The sequence below is a fragment of the Arachis hypogaea genome, chromosome 10 (genome assembly GCF_003086295.3).
Source record: "Arachis hypogaea cultivar Tifrunner chromosome 10, arahy.Tifrunner.gnm2.J5K5, whole genome shotgun sequence".
NCBI classification, from domain to species: Eukaryota; Viridiplantae; Streptophyta; class Magnoliopsida; order Fabales; family Fabaceae; genus Arachis; species Arachis hypogaea.
The window spans coordinates 55,167,319-55,184,064 of NC_092045.1; the positions used below are offsets into that span (position 1 = coordinate 55,167,319).

Sequence of the window (16,746 nt, forward strand, 5' to 3'; positions counted from 1 at the left end):
GGCAGCAGAAGCGACGCGGAGGCGGCGATGTGAGGCGGCGATGTGAGGCGGCGAGGCGGAGGCGGCGAGGCGTGAGGTGGCAGAAGGGGAGACGGGGAGGGGGAGACCGGGGGTGGGGGTGGGGGTGGGGGAGACCGGGGAGTGGGCTGGGGGTGGCGGGAATGGGAGACAGGGAGGGGGAGACCGGGGGTGAGGTGGGGTGGGGGTGGATGGTGGTGGGAAGGGGGAGACGGGAAGGGGAGGGTGAGGGTGGGGGTGGGGGTGGGGGGAAAAAATTAAGTGATCACCTCAAAACATAAACAAAGAAATATAATAGAAAGCAAAAATAGATTATAAAGAATAGAGAGCAAAAAAAAAATAAAAAATAACCCTACTTTATATGAATTTGCAAAAAGAACCCAGAAAAAACATTAAATTTTATTTTGGCGCTTCCTGGCTCACCGATGCGCCAAACACCAAAATGGCGTTTTGGTGCGCTAACTGGGGCAGCGTACCGAATCCGTCCCCACCAAAGACATTCCCAGAATGAAAACATGAAAGGACTAACAAGAGTGAGTGGCACACAATACAAGTCACACCATATTGTAGAATATTTGGCTGTCTATTGGGCCCCACGTCAATGACTATGTCCAAACAAGAATAATTCTTCCTCTTCTGTTTTCAAATTGTGGCTTTTTACTTTTTGTATTGTAGTATAACTGTATAAGTAGTGTTTTTTGATAATACAAAAATTTAATGTATTTTTATTTTATATAAATCTTATAAATCTGAGAATTAGATTTATAATTTTTATTATTATTTTAAAAAGAATTTACAAATTTAAAAGTCAAATTTATATTTTAATATTAAAAAATTTTTTGAACAAACAAATAAAACCTTTCAATTTGAATTATTTGAATTATTTATTTATTTTTTATCCAAAACGGACCTTTAATTTTTTATCTCCACCCAAAATTGACACTCAGTTTTTTACCTTTATCCAAAATTTAACCTTCAGTTTTCTACTCCCATCCAAATCTGAACCTCCAATTTGTAGTTTTTAATAAAAACAAACCAATTTTTCATAACTATCCATAACACACTCTTCCAATCCATTACCAAAAAATTAGTCGCAAATTGCAACACTTTTTTATACATTTTCCGAATGTTCGTTTGGCATTGTATTTATATAATTTTAATATTTAAAAAAGTGTTATTAAATTAAAATAATATTTTTTTATTATTTAAAAATATTTTATTATTTTAAAAAAATAATAGTCAAAACCTCTTCTTTCAAGGTTACACACCCTTCTGTTTCTAAGGGTAACCAGGAAGGAATTAATAGTCAAAGCCATTTCAACCATTAAATTTCCATTGTCCCTTAAAAGGGATAAGTATGATTTTGATCCCAAATGTAGAGGCTGAAAATTTATTTCATCTTCGATCGTTTTTTCACTCCAAAATGATCTCTAAGGTTTCAGTTTGTTTTAAAATCATCCTTTTTACTAATTTTATATTTTTATTACTAAAATACCCTTCATTAAAAAATTATAAAATAAAATAAATATAAAATAAATATAAAATAAAAAAAGAAAGAAAGGGAACAGATAAGGGGGAGTGGGGAGAGAGAAGGGGGGAATGCAGAAAGGGGTGGGAGGCGCAGAAAGGGGGGAGGGAAGGAGGGGGACCACCGCACCACCGGCCCGCCGCTTTGCCGCACCACCGCACTGCACCCGCCGCACCACACCACCACGACCTTCTTCTTCTTCTTCTTCTTCTTCTTCCGCCGCACGACTGCCCCGCCGCCCCGCCCTCTGCCGCACCACAGCAGCTCACCCCCACCGCACCACCGCACCGCACCACCACCTCCTTCTTTTTCTTCTTCTTCTTCCCCTGCACCGCACCACCAACTCTTCTTCTTCTTTCTTCTTCTTCTTCTTCTGTGAACTAGATTTGTTTGTGAAATTTCTGATTTTTTGTGAAATTTGTTGTGGAATATTGTTGTTACTGAAATTTGTTGTGAAATTTTGTTGTGAATTTCTGATGATGATGATGATGATGATGACCATGATGATTTTAAAATTGGTGGTGGTGGTGGTGGGTTCTGGTGGTGGTGGTTTTATTCTGGTGGTGGTGGTTTTGTGGTGATGATGATGATGATGATGATGGTGGTGGTGGTGGTGGTGGTGGTGGTGGTGATGTGGTGGTGGTGGTGGTTCTGTTCTGGTGGTGGTGGTTTTGTGATGATGATGATGATGATGATGATGGTGGTGGTGGTGGTGGTGGTGGTGGTGATGTGGTGGTAGTGGTGGTGGTTCTGTTCTGGTGGTGGTGGTGGTGGTTGATTTTGGTTGATTTTGGGTGAATGGAGAAGGGTATTTTCGTCCGAAGGATGATTTTAAAATAAACTGAAACCTTGGGGGACCATTTTGGAGCGAAAAAAAGGTCAGGGACGAAATAAATTTTCAGCCTCTACGTTGGGGACCAAAATCATACTTATCCCTCCTTAAAATGAATGATCCATTTGTCGTAGCAAAAATCCATACTATCTTCTAGTTATGTCTAGGAAAATTGGTGATGGTTCAGTCAAGCTTATATAACAGTATTTCCTTAATCGGACGCAAGAAACAGCTTCATAACCTTGAGCGACGGATGCGTTTAATACCACTTAAAGGTGAATGCCTAGGAGCTGAAGAACACAACCTTTCGTTTGGAGTTCCAGAAAATTTAACATCCCAACCTTCGACATTCTTCCGAACGCAAACGTCGAAAAGAAATTGACCAAGGACACTATGAGCACTGATGCTTGGAGAGCTGGGCAGAAAAAGAGGTTTTTCTTTCTGTTCGTCTTGCACAGTCCCAGAGTCCCTATCATTGTAATGTCCGGCAGCACTAGGCATAAAGAAATGGTCCCTTGGCCCAACTGCAACTCTTCTAAGGCTCTTATTTGAATTGATAGCCACCTTCCGAAGGTCACAGATTAACTCGGATATCTCATCTTGTGCACCTTCCATATGAGTTCTTTCTCGTTTGAGGATCAGTTTTTGCGAATATATTGAAGCAGCCTTCTCAAATAATTTGCTCACAGCAGCCCTATATTGGATCGAATGCTGCTTGTAGTGTCCTGAAACAAGTAACAGCATTTGTGTTATACATGTCCAAATCAGAAACGGCATAGGGGAAATTGGGCCTCAGACAAACCTACGTGAGACGAGCCACTCAAATTTAAAAGGTTGATATCTCCACCAAGATTGCACAGCCGTTGGGCAAAGTCGTAGATGCTTTGGTACCGCACATGGTCATCATTCTCAGAACATACAACAAGAAACGAGGCACCAAAATTCTAAAAACAAAAATGAAAATTAAAGCCAATTTATTTTAAAATAGAAATATCTAAAAATTCTGGCTGCTCGACTTAGTTAGGGGTTCTAACAACGCTTACCACAGAAGAATATAAAGCTTGCCAATGTTCAGAAGCTAGGACTTCCAACCTAGTTATATATAGAGCATCTAAACCAGAAACAACAGATTTTGCTACCCAGGTAGCAAGCTTTGATGGTTCGACCCAATTTCTAGCACGTCATGATCATACTATAAACTGAGGGCAACCAACTTGTCTACTTAATTATTATCTATTATTTATTATATGAGGCTGATTTATTGTTAAAAGCGTAGTTATTTCACGAGGTATTTTTTTTAAAACATCTGGGTTAATAAACTGAATCATTCACAATCAATTCGCAAATAATAACAAATACCACAGTTATAAACAACCTCACATAAATACAAATCAAACAGTTGACAACATTCGTGATCTAGCCTTTATTAGAGTATAGACTTTTAGTTAGAACACCCCTAGATATAGCTAAATATATATATATATATATATATATATATATATATATATATATATATATATATATATGCACACAACATCCCAGGCCCTGACCTAGAAGTCCCTAAGCTGGCACCCAGGCTAGCCTAGACTCTATACTCACCTAGTCCCTCTAAACTACTAAAGCGAGGAAAATTACATTCTAAGTCTTTAAAACTCAAGTCAGGTGGAACGTTATCAGAAGGTGGAACATCATCTACTATTCCTCTGCACGATCAGACATTGCCATATGACGTCTCCCTGGTACCTCATCAAGTAGCCACATAACAAGAGTCTCGTGCACAAAACGTAGGTTAAGGTTCACGTACTAACGGGGTGCAGACGTTGGCTGGTCTTATAGTATATACATATAAATAGAGATACGAGATTCACCCTAGACTCAAAAGACTGCCTAGAGCGGAATCCTCTTAACGAACGGTTGTTAGTGAATTACGGAAGGGTACTCATGCTTCCATCTGAAGGGGAAAGGGAGAGAGAAGGGGTAAGAACTGGGGAGTTCTTAGTAGGGTCGGGGTTATTAGTTAAGTTCGTTAATTCCATGTTGTTTAGCAGATAAATAGCATAATACCGAGAAGCAGTGATGCACCACTACTTCGTGGTACATCTTGTGCTTAATTAAGTAGATTTTATCCACTATTCTCACACTTATTCATGTAAATTGCATGTTTTACATTTTCCTTCCTGATTTTGTGCTATCATTGAAAACATGCTTCTTTGGTCTTAATTTTGCTATGTTTAATCCTCCCTTATTATCATTCGATGCCTTGATATGTGTGTTAAGTGTTTTCAGAGATCACAGGGCAGGAATGGCTTAGAGAATAGAAAGGAAGCATGCAAAAGTGGAAGGAATACAAGAAACTAAAGGAACTGCTAAAGCTGTCCAGCCAGACCTCTTGGTACTAAATCGACCATAACATGAGCTACAAATGTCCAAATGACGCGGTTCCAGTTGCGTTAGAAAGCTAACATCCGGGGCTTCGTAACGATATATAATTTGCCATAGCTGCTTTGAAGATAGGTGACGCACACGCGTGGATCACGCACATGTGTGACTTGGAGAAAACTCAATCAATGCGTACACGTGGACGACATAAAGTGGGGGCTATAAAGTGGGGGAATGCATCCATTCATTGAGACAACATTCATATTCACATAATTTTAGGTTTAGATGTAGTTTTCTAGAGAGAGAGGCTCTCTCCTCTCTCTTACGTTGTAGGATTTAGGATTTCTCTTAGTTTTAGGATTGTTTCTCTTCATTCCAGGTTCAATGTTCCTTTAATTTAATTTCTCTTCTACTTTTATTTATTTTCCCAATATTGGCTTATGAACTCTATGTTAGAATTTATTTTCTCATTTAATGCAATTTTAGGTATTTCAGATTTATGATTGTTTTTCTCTATTTATGATATAAATAATTTGGATTTTTCTCTTTTTGGCTTGGGTAGAGTAATTGGTGACACTTGAGTTATCAAACTCCTTGTTGATTGAGAATTGGAATTTGCTGATTAGTTTGGATCCCTCTAAAGCTCATCTTTCCACAGGAGTTGACTAGGACTTGAGGAATCAAATTGATTAGTCCACTTGACTTTCCTTTATTTAGTAAGGGTTTACTAAGTGGGAGCAATAAACAATTCTCATCACAATTGATAAGGATAACTAAGATGGGATTTCCAGTTCTCATACCTTGCTAAGAGTTTTTATAGTTAGTTGTTTCCATTGCCATTCACTATTCTTGCTTTTTATGTTAAAAAACCTCAAAAATATACCTGTTTTCAATAATAAATACACCTCCCTGCAATTCCTTGAGAGACGACCCGAGGTTTGAATACTTCGGTTATAAATTTTATTGGGTTTGCTTTAGTGACAAACAAGTTTTTTGTACGAAAGGATTTTTGTTGGTTTAGAAGCTATACTTTCAACTAGAGCTTATTTGTAAAATTCTAGACCACGCAAGAATCCGTTTGTCAAACAGTAAACAGAAGAAACAGATAAATAGAAAAATAGAGAAAATAGAAAGCAAAACACAAACAAAAGAATACAAGAAAATAAAACACAGACACAAAGAATAGAATGAAAACAAATAAGGCATGCATTCAAACAACAATCATAACAGAGAAAATGCGCAACCAAGTATGATGCATGTCTAGCCCTAATGCAGGTAATGAGCTCATTTGTCGGTTACATACCCGCTCTCGACGTTACCCGGAGTCCTTTGACCAGGTAAGGCTTCCCTGTTGGCAATGCTCCTTGCAAGAGTCATTTGACTTGCGAGGCAAACCACTGCAAGAGTCCTTTGACTTGCAGGGCGGCACTAGCAACTCACTGCAAGAGTCCTTTGACTTGCATGGCAGAGCTAGTTAACTTATATCTGCCCAACACACTCACTGTAAGAGTCCTCTGACTTACACGAGCATACACACACTTACTGTAAGAGTCCTTTGACTTACAGGAGTATATGCTAGTCGTGTTTTCTCGATACCTCTGTAAGAGTCCTCTAACTTACAGAATAGCATTATAGCTAAGTATCCTAGGGAAGCGCTCTCAGTGGTCGTACCACCATCTATCTGACTGCCTTTACGCAGCAGATCATCACATAATCATTCTCATTATCATCATTCATTATCATTCTCATTATTCATCACCACTTTCACATTTTTATGCAGTACCTCTTTCTTTCTCTATTCAATCATACTATACAAACTTTACAGCTTTGACTGTTACAACATCTCAACTCAAACCATTTCTCTTTATCATATTACTCTTTTCTCTTTGTCTTTCTCCTTTGGTTATTCTGTTCTCTAAATCTCTTGACTCTGCTTTGATTACTCTTTTCTATGCTTAACATATATCTTTAAAGCTTATGTAAATTTCTGTATGAATAGTAGCCTGTCCCAAGTATAGGTTCATTAAGTCTATACTGAAACAGTTTAACTTTTCATATAATACCTAACCCTAGTCGCAACTCAAGGACTAACTATGTTGCCCTAGTTCGTTCACTAATCTCTGTCTGTTTTTCTGTCATTAAAACTTTACAGACTTTTTCTTCGATTTTTATCTCTTCTTTAACTTTTTATCTTTCCTTTATCTTTGGCTCACTAATATGTTATTACCACTCCCTAAGTGTTTTATGAAGGTAATTATGAGATTTTGCACTTAAAGTTGTCTTTCTAAGACTTTTATAGAAAACTACTTTATCCGTATTATTTTATTGTTTTTATTAAAATATTATTTTTAATTAAATATTATAATTTAATATTTTATTATTATTTATTATTTTCTCATTAAATTTTTGAAAATTACCCCACTTTAACTTTTAACCTTTAAAATTTATTTTTTACCACCCATAACTTTTAATATTTCTACTTTTACCATCCTAACTTTCAGAAATTACCAAATAACCCCTCAAACACCAAAATAATTACAACCTTGACCTTTTTAAGATCTAAGGCATGTTCTTCCATGTTCTTCATCACACTCAAAGTGTCCTTCGTGTTCTTCGTAAAATCTTCAAATTCTTTCTCTATTTTTACACGTTTTTCAATCTTTTTAGCAACCGATTTTTACCATAATTCATAATAAATTCCCAGCCACTAAAACCTCATATTTTCTACATGATTTTAACACAAATTGAACCCCAATTTAAACTCTAGGGTTTTGTTTTCCAGCAGCCATAAGAACACAAGTTCATAGCTTGAATTTCATCAAATTTCATCAAAATTTTACCAAAATTTCAACAAGAATCACTCATATAAACAATCAATTTCACGTATAACCAAACCATATCATAATCACACAACTCAAACACAGTCAAACAAGATTAATTTTACCAAACCCTACCTGTTTTTGCTGCTCCAAATTTGGTTATGTCCTTAGGTGGTCCTTAAGCACTTTTTCCTCCTAAATCACATCAGGAACAACTTTAAATACAAAAACCCTCAACTGACCAAATCTCTCTCAGCACATTAGAATGGAATATCTCACCTTAAAATTGCTGGAAATTAACGTTTCTTGGCCCTCAAGTCAAGTTAAGCATGATTCCTAAGGAAGAACATCAAGAAAATACCTGTTTTGCATGGTTTTCCTTGAAAACCGAATTGAAGTGGGATGGAGACAGCCATCTCACCTTATTTCCAGCCTTGATATGTTGTATGGTTATGTAGAGGAAGAAGATAGGATCATTTTGGTGAAATTGGAGTTTTGATTTGAGTTTTAGTTCAGTAAAAATCAAGCTTTGAAGATTTATAAACCAAGAAGTTTCTCTCTTTTTTCTCTTGATGATTTTTGGCCACAATGAGAAAATGAGGCAGTCTTGGGGGTTTTGGAGGGTGTAGGGTGAGTTGTGTTTGGTTGGCTTGGAGGTGGATTAAAATAATATTAAAATATCTCAGGTGTATAACTACTAAAACTAGATGTATCGGAACACTTGTAAAAACATCTCTAAAAATTATTTTCTGAGCTACTAGCATAAATGACACTAGTAACATATGTATTATGAGAATAGAGCATGTATTATGAGGCCTTAGCATTGCTAAAGTCATCAAAGAGTGCAGGTGTTAAGCTACACCAGTAAACTGTGAACCCGGTTAAATTGATTTCTTATTTTTAACTAAAACAGACCAGCTAACCTTATAATATCATTCAAGTATCTTCTAATACTACTATAATGATCATATTATACTATTATCTCTCTTCTCTCATGAATTGTGTCCGGTTCGTCAAACAGAGACTATTTACGAAAACTAGAACCAAAACTCCTAACCGATACGGTTCAAAAGCTAGGTTCTTTGTGATTGCGTTATCGAGCTTGCCTCAGAAGAGGTTCTAGCTTAAGGATGACATTATAACAATAAGGATTGAGATGCTTAATGATACAGTAGAGGTGTTCCCTTTATTGATCTTTCGGAAAAATCCGTGCCTTCAGAAAAGATCTCGCGTACTCGAAAAACGGGGTTGTTACATTCTACCCTCCTAAAAGAAAATTTTGCCCTCAAAATTTCAACCATGTGCAGAATCCATCTTCAAGTGTTCTATTTCCTTCAATCCATCCTGACGAAGAGATCGGTCCATTCCTTACAGCACCCAAATCTCACATAGTCATAGCCATGGACATCATAATAGTTATGAAGATAGCTGTGGCTCACATCGACTCATCGTTTGGAGCTCGATTAAAATATGCCTATTCACAGTCATTAAGGTCATATTCACACCAAACAATCAACATTAAGGTGATCAGTCTTAATATCTCAAGTTAAGTACAAACATTCCCAAAATGAGCACTCATAGACATTCATGCCAAATGTATCTTAAAGATACCCTAACAGCATGAGACACACAAGCAGAGTATGCAATGAAGCATAGTCAGTCCACTCTCCAGGCTCTACTAGGAAAGAACTGCTCTGATATCAAATTGTAACGACCCAATTTCTGGTACGTCATGATCATACTAGAAACTGAGCGCTACCGACCTGCCTACCTAATTATTATCTATTATTTATTATATGAGCTTGATTCGTTGTTAAAAGCGTAGTTATTTCACGAGGTATTTTTTTAAAATATCTGGGTTAATAAAGTGAATCATTCACAATCAATTCGCAAATAATAACAAATACCACAGTTATAAACAACCTCACATAAATACAAATCAAGCAGTTGACAACATTTCGTGATCCAGCCTTTATTAGAGTATAGACTTTTAGTTAGAACACCCCTAGATATAGCTAAATAATATATATATATATATATATATATATATATATATATATATATATATATATATATATATATATATATATACACACAACATCTCAGGCCCTGACTTGTTTAAGAAGTCCCTAAGCTGGCACCCAGGCTAGCCTAGACTCTATACTCACCTAGTCCATCTAAACTACTAAAGCGAGGGAAAGTACGTTCTAAGTCTTCAAAACTCAAGTCAGGTAGAACGTTATCAGAAGGTGGAACATCATCTACTATTCCTCTGCACAATCAGACATTACCATATGACGTCTCCCTGGTACCTCATCAAGTAGCCACATAACAAGAGTCTCGTACACAGGACTTAGGTTAAGATTCACATACAAACGGGGTGCAGACGTTGGCTGGTCTCATAGTATATATATATAAACAGAGATACAAGATTCACCCTAGACTCAGAAGACTACCTAGAGCAGAATCCTCTTTGCGAACGGTCGTCAGTGAATTACGGAAGGGTACTCATGCTTCCATCTGAAGGGGGAAGGGAGAGAGAAGGGGTAAGAACTGGAAAGTTCTTAGTAGGGCCGGGGTTATTAGTTAAGTTTGTTAATTACATGTTGTTTAGCAGATAAATAGCAGAATACCGAGAAGCAGTAAAAAGAAAAAACAGATAAATAGAGAAAACAGAAAGCAAAACACAAACAAAAGAATACAAGAAAACAAAACACAGACACAAAGAATAGAATGAAATCAAAGAAGGCATAGATTCAAACAACAATCATAACAGAGGAAATGCGCAACAAAGTATGATGCATGTCTAGCCCTAGTGCAGGTAATGAACTCATTTGTCGGTTACATACCCGCTCTCGACGTTACCCGGAGTCCTTTGACCAGGTAAGGCTTCCCTGTTGGCAATGATCCTCGCAAGAGTCCTTTGACTTGCGAGGCAAACCACTACAAGAGTCCTTTGACTTGCAGGGCGGCACTAGCAACCCACTGCAAGAGTCCTTTGACTTGCATGGCGGAGCTAGTTAACTTATATCTGCCCAACACACTCACTGTAAAAGTCCTCTGAATTACAGGAGCATACACACACTTACTGTAAGAGTCTTTTGACTTACAGGAGTATATGCTAGTCGTGTTTTTTCGATACCTCTGTAAGAGTCCTCTGACTTACAAAATAGCATTATAGCTAAGTATCCCAGGGAAGCGCTCTCAGTGGTCGTACCACCATCTATCTGACTGCCTTCACACAGCAGATCATCACAGAATCATTCTCATTATCATCATTCATTATCATTCTAATTATTCATCATCACTTTCACATTTTTATGCAGTACCTCTTTCTTTCTCTATTCAATCATACTATACAAACTTTACAACTTTTACTTTTACAACATCTTAACTCAAACCATTTCTCTTTATCAGATTACTCTTTTCTCTTTATCTTTCTACTCTGGTTATTCTGTTCTCTGTATCTCTTTACTCTGCTTTGATTACTCTTTTCTCTGCTTAACGTATATCTTTAAAGCTTATGTAAATTTTGGTACGAATAGTTAGTCTATCCCAAGTATAGCTTCATTAAGTCTATACTGAAATAGTTTAACTTTTCATATAATACCTAACCCTAGTTGCAACTCAAGGACTAACTATGTTGCCCTAGTTCGTTCACTAATCTCTGTCTGTTTTTCTGTCATTAAAACTTTACAGACTTTTTCTTCAATTTTTATCTCTTCTTTAACTTTTTATCTTTCCTTTATCTTTGGCTCACTAACATGTTATTACCACTCCCTAAGTGTTTTATGAAGGTAATTATGAGATTCTGCACTTAAAGTTGTCTTTCTAAGGCTTTTACAGAAAACTACTTTTTTGTATTATTTTATTGTTTTTATTAAAATATTATTTTTATTTAAATATTATTATTTAATATTTTATTATTATTTATTATTTTATCATTAAATTTTTGAAAATTAACCCACTTTAACTTTTAACCTTTAAAATTTATTTTTTACCACCCATAACTTTTAATATTTCTACTTTTACCACCTTAACTTTCAGAAATTACCTAATAATCCCTCAAACACCAAAATAATTACAACCTTGCCATTTTTAAGATCTAAGGCCTGTTCTTCCATGTTCTTCATCACACTCAAAGTGTCCTTCATGTTCTTCGTAAATTCTTCAGATTCTTTCTCTGTTTTTACCCATTTTTAAATCTATTCAGCAACCGATTTTTACTATAATTCATAATAAATTCTCAGCCACTAAAACCCCATATTTTCTACATGATTTTAACACAAATTAAACCCCAATTTAAGCTCTAGGGTTTCATTTTCCAGCAGCCACAAGGACACAAGTTCATAGCTTGAATTTTATCAAATTTCATCAAAATTTCACCAAAATTTCAACAAGAATCACTCATATAAACAATCAATTACAAGCATAACCAAAGCATATCATAATCACACAACTTAAACATAATCAATCAAGATTAATTTTACCAAACCCTACCTGGTTTTGCTGCTCCAAATTTGGTTATGTCCTTAGGTGGTCTTTAAGCACTTTTTCCTCCTAAATCACATCAGGAACAACTTTAAATACAAAAACCCTCAACTGACCAAATCTCTCTCAGCACGTTAGAATGGAATATCTCACCTTAAAATTGCTGGAAATTGACGTTTCTTGGCCCTCAAGTCAAGTTAAGCTTGATTCCTAAGGAAGAACATCAAGAAAATACATGTTTTGTATGGTTTTCCTTGAAAACCGAATTGAAGTGGGAGGGAGACAGCCATCTCACCTTATTTCCAGCCTTGATATGTTTTATGGTTATGTGGAGGAAGAAGATAGGATCATTTTGGAGAAATTGGAGTTTTGATTTGAGTTTTAGTTCAGTAGAAATCAAGCTTTGAAGATATTTAAACCAAGAAGTTTCTCTCTTTTTTCTCTTGATGATTTTTGGCCACAATGAGAAAATGAGGCAGTCTTGGGGGTTTTGGAGGGTGTAGGGTGAGTTGTGTTTGGTTGGCTTGGAGGTGGATTAAAATAATATTAAAATATCTCAGGTGTATAACTACTAAAACTAGATGTATCGGAACACTTGTAAAAACATCTCTAAAAATTATTTTCTGAGCTACTAGCATAAATGACACTAGTAACATATGTATTATGAGAATAGAGCATGTATTATGAGGCCTTAGCATTGCTAAAGTCATCAAAGAGTGCAGGTGTTAAGCTACACCAGTAAACTGTGAACCCGGTTAAATTGATTTCTTATTTTTAACTAAAACAGACCAGCTAACCTTATAATATCATTCAAGTATCTTCTAATACTACTATAATGATCGTATTATACTATTATCTCTCTTCTCTCATGAATTGTGTCCGGTTTGTCAAACAGAGACTATTTACAAAAACTAGAACCAAAACTCCTAACCGATACGGTTCAAAAGCTAGGTTCTTCGTGATTGCGTTATCGAGCTTGCCTCAGAAGATGTTCTAGCTTAAGGATGACATAATAACATTAAGGATTGAGATGCTTGATGATACAACAGAAGTGTTCCCTTTATTGATCTTCCAGAGAAATCCGTGCCTTCAGAAAAGATCCCGCGTACTCAAAAAATGGGGTTGTTACAGTTCGGGCACTTTTGCAATGGAAGGGTGTAGAGAGAAGCGGAAGCCGAAATCACTCGTAACATCTAGCGGGCCAGAATCGTAGATGTGTCCGGAATCACATCTCTTAAGCAACTGATAGTTATGCTTCACAAAATAAACTAATAATTAGTAAGTTTCAAAAAAATCGGCATTAAAAGATTTCATCAATCAAAGATGAAAGCATGGAGTGAACAAAGGCAAAATTTAGTTAGCCTAAAATAAAAATAAAACAAAAGGTGAATTACCATGTGTATTCGAACTTCACATCCTCCTTCAATAAGCTGCATTTATATGAAAACCGTTACAATGGGAATCTCTATTTTAATAGGGCATACATTAATTCTCTATATGCCAAAGATAGATCAGATGAATAAAACTTACCTGAAATACCTTGTTCAGACAGGCTTTTGACCCAGCAGAAAATGTAGCAAATACAACAGGACATGGCCTAATCCGCAGTTCCTGCAAAATGCAAAATTGTTTCTAGCATAATCCAAGAATGTAGAACATAGACAAGATATACAGATAATGAAGATGGTGCCTAGTGACCACGGCTTCTTAAAAGGATATATATAGATATTTGCATGTTTTCAAATTTCCAACACAGACCTCAATAAGCTCCTTAAGAACACTAAATGCCAGTGACATGACATTTTCATCATGGAATCTGCATGAGAGAAGAAATTTGTAATATAAACATTTCTGTCAATATCAAACACCAAACCAATAAACCCAAATAAGGCAATGATCGGAGACAAAATGCGAATATGAAATAGTATGCTTTCAACGGTAATATAGTTGGCTATCACTTAGCATGTCTCAAAGTGCTTTGCTAGAAGTAATTTAGGATCATACAACATCTAACAACTCAAGCCTACTTAATATGTAGTAGAATACTAGATATTATTAATATTTTATGCTCTAATCTCCTTTCAACATATTCTTTTTACAGTTACAGATTCACAACAACATTTCCATTCTAAATCACATCTGTATAGGTGGAAGTGGAGCTGGGTTCCATATCTTTTCCGCGTCTGAAGTCAAACAATTTGTACTTCATTGTACAAAAAAGCTTCCCAAATCATGTAAGATATAGAGACATGTACATGTGGGCAGGTCTCAAATATTTGCATATGCAACAAAGCAAAGCACAAACCTCTGTAAAGAGTTACAGCAAAAACTATTGCTGTCTTATAATACATAACTAAAATTATGGAAAAAATTTAATGACTCAAGAATAATTACACCTCTACAACCCACCCATATTCCTGATTTTATGTGTAAACTCTGTAACATGTATCTGATGCAACAATAAGAGTAACTTTTCTAGTTTATCACCGATAAATTTTCATCTATTTTAATTCTACTTGATAAAACAGGTCCACATCTACTTCCCATCAACTATCTACGAAGTTAATGTTTTTCATCAATATCATGGTGAAAACCTAATTCTATGAAAGGCGCTTATACAAGCCAAACTTTTCTGTTCCATTTTGTTTCAACATGGTTTGGCCAACATGATAATGCAAGTTCCAACTCACTAAAGCTGCTATCCCATGATAAAGTTCACTAAACGAGCCAGAAAAAGACCCACAAGTAGGTCGTTGCTTGTTTGCTTGAACACTGAAAATTAGGAATATAAAAAATCACACAAAAGAAGAGAAGCAAAAACCGGAATATTAGCTAGAAGGCTAGAACAGAGTGATGCCAAGATTCTAAAGCCAAAAAACTTTAGCTAGAATTGAGATTGCCACTTTAGCTAGAATTAATAACCAACTAACTTCCAAGAAGCAAAGATTCCATTTGACAATTGACAATTTTGCTCTCCAAGACAAGGATATACCATGCAACAGCCTAATTTTTTTAAGTTCAAACTAATTTGGGTATAGGACCTATTCCTCTCATCTAACACACTAGACCCACAAATTTCATCATCTTCTTATTCAATGAACTCCATCTGATAATCAAATCAGTTATTAAACAACAAACAAATACATGCTAATGCAGAAAAAATTGACCTAAAAGAAATACAAATTAACCCAAACAAATCTAAAAATTAGAAAGAAAAACTTACGCAGAAAGATAATGAGCATAACAAACAAGGGAATTCCATCCCAAAGAAGAGTCAACAAATTTTCGAAGCAAGTTGTGTGGAATAGAAACCCAAGCAAAGATCACAACGATTCCTCTGAAATCAGTGCCCCCTTTCCTTCCCCAGTAGATGTTGCCACCTTTGATAGCAACACCACCACCACCACTGTCGTCGCCGCCATCTCCGGGCATATCTCAAAGACGGCCCAACAAGCGGAATGACAAAACCCCAGTTTCAAAGCTCAAAAGTTTGAAACTTTTCCAGTGGATTATGAGGGATCTTGAGAGAAATAGTGGCGGGTTGGAATCAAAATTAGAGAAGTGAAGGTTAATAGTGGGAGCGTTGTTGAGTTTCAAGTTTCAATTCATAATTATTATTCATGGAAGGTTTGGGTAATGGGTATAGATGATGATGGGTGATGCTCAATTCATACGAGATATCCCTCTAATTATTCTCATTTTTTATTTTAATTTATAATAATATAATATGATAATATGGTCATTAGCTATAGTTTAAATATATAGTTTTCTCTTAAATAGCATTTGGTAGAGAGACAGAGATAAAAAGATTGGGATTGAGAGACAGAGACTAAGAGACAGAGATAATCTCAGTATTCTGTTCGGTACAAAATGGGAGACAAAAATTAAAACAAAAATGAAACTCTAATTTAATTTTCACAAAGGGTAAAATTGGAAATAATGAATTGAAATGAGGGTATTTTAGGTATAAAATGTTATTAAAGTTTCATTCTTCATCTCTAAAAATTTTAGTCTTATGTGTCTCTACATTTGGAGGTACTGAAATACTGAAATTTTAGAGACAGAGACAAAAATTTTAGTACCAATCTCTGAACCAACAAACATGATACTGAATCTCAGTCTCTCAGTCTCTGTCTCAGTACCTCAAAACAAATGCTACCTTACTTACCTAAAAATTGGGATTGAGTAGATTTTGGAGTGCTGTGTAGTTGAATACCCTTTATATTTTTATTTACACATTTTACACATATCTAAGTATTCAAGATCTACTCATTTTTAACAATTTGAGATGTGATATATTGTGTATTTATGTAAATATTGTTAATTTTATGTATTTTTATAAATTTTATATTTATTTAATTTAAATAAAAAAATTCCCATATTACATTTATTATTTTTAGTACTTAATAAGTAGCCCATTGATTTTGTAGGCATGTGGGTAAAATCTAAAAAAAGTTGTTTTCAATTTTGAGTTGATGGTCACGTACCCAAAATATGTAGGGGACCATGATCACACTCCATTTTCATGATAGAACCTAAAAATTTCTTTAATTCATTCCTATTAATTGAGTTTTAGATTACATATAATATAAAACTTGCTCATATTTAAAATAAAAATAGACAAAAACGTTCCTGACCTTTTTCTCGTGGACATTTTTGTTTTTGACCATTGAAAAATA

General features: G+C 35.6%; 1 protein-coding gene across 1 annotated transcript; it reads right to left on the bottom strand.

The window, feature by feature from the left end:
* Nucleotides 1-13,192: 13,192 nt before the first annotated feature.
* LOC112717565 (uncharacterized) lies at nt 13,193-15,499 on the bottom strand. Its single transcript, XM_025769560.3, has 5 exons — nt 15,291-15,499; nt 13,826-13,883; nt 13,598-13,678; nt 13,462-13,497; nt 13,193-13,321 (listed from the first exon to the last, which is right to left on the bottom strand). Exons 1-5 carry the CDS (start codon nt 15,497-15,499, stop codon nt 13,193-13,195), a joined length of 513 nt encoding a protein of 170 aa, XP_025625345.2.
* Nucleotides 15,500-16,746: the final 1,247 nt, after the last annotated feature.

What these genes read in the sequence shown, in the direction of transcription:
- LOC112717565 (XM_025769560.3), bottom strand. Translation starts at nt 15,499, where the DNA reads ATGCCCGGAGATGGCGGCGACGACAGTGGTGGTGGTGGTGTTGCTATC. An exon ending in TATGCTCATTATCTTTCTGC is followed by an intron (nt 13,884 to 15,290) that starts GTAAGTTTTTCT and finishes TCTCTCATGCAG; the next exon opens with ATTCCATGATGAAAATGTCA. An exon ending in TTCTTAAGGAGCTTATTGAG is followed by an intron (nt 13,679 to 13,825) that starts GTCTGTGTTGGA and finishes TGCATTTTGCAG; the next exon opens with GAACTGCGGATTAGGCCATG.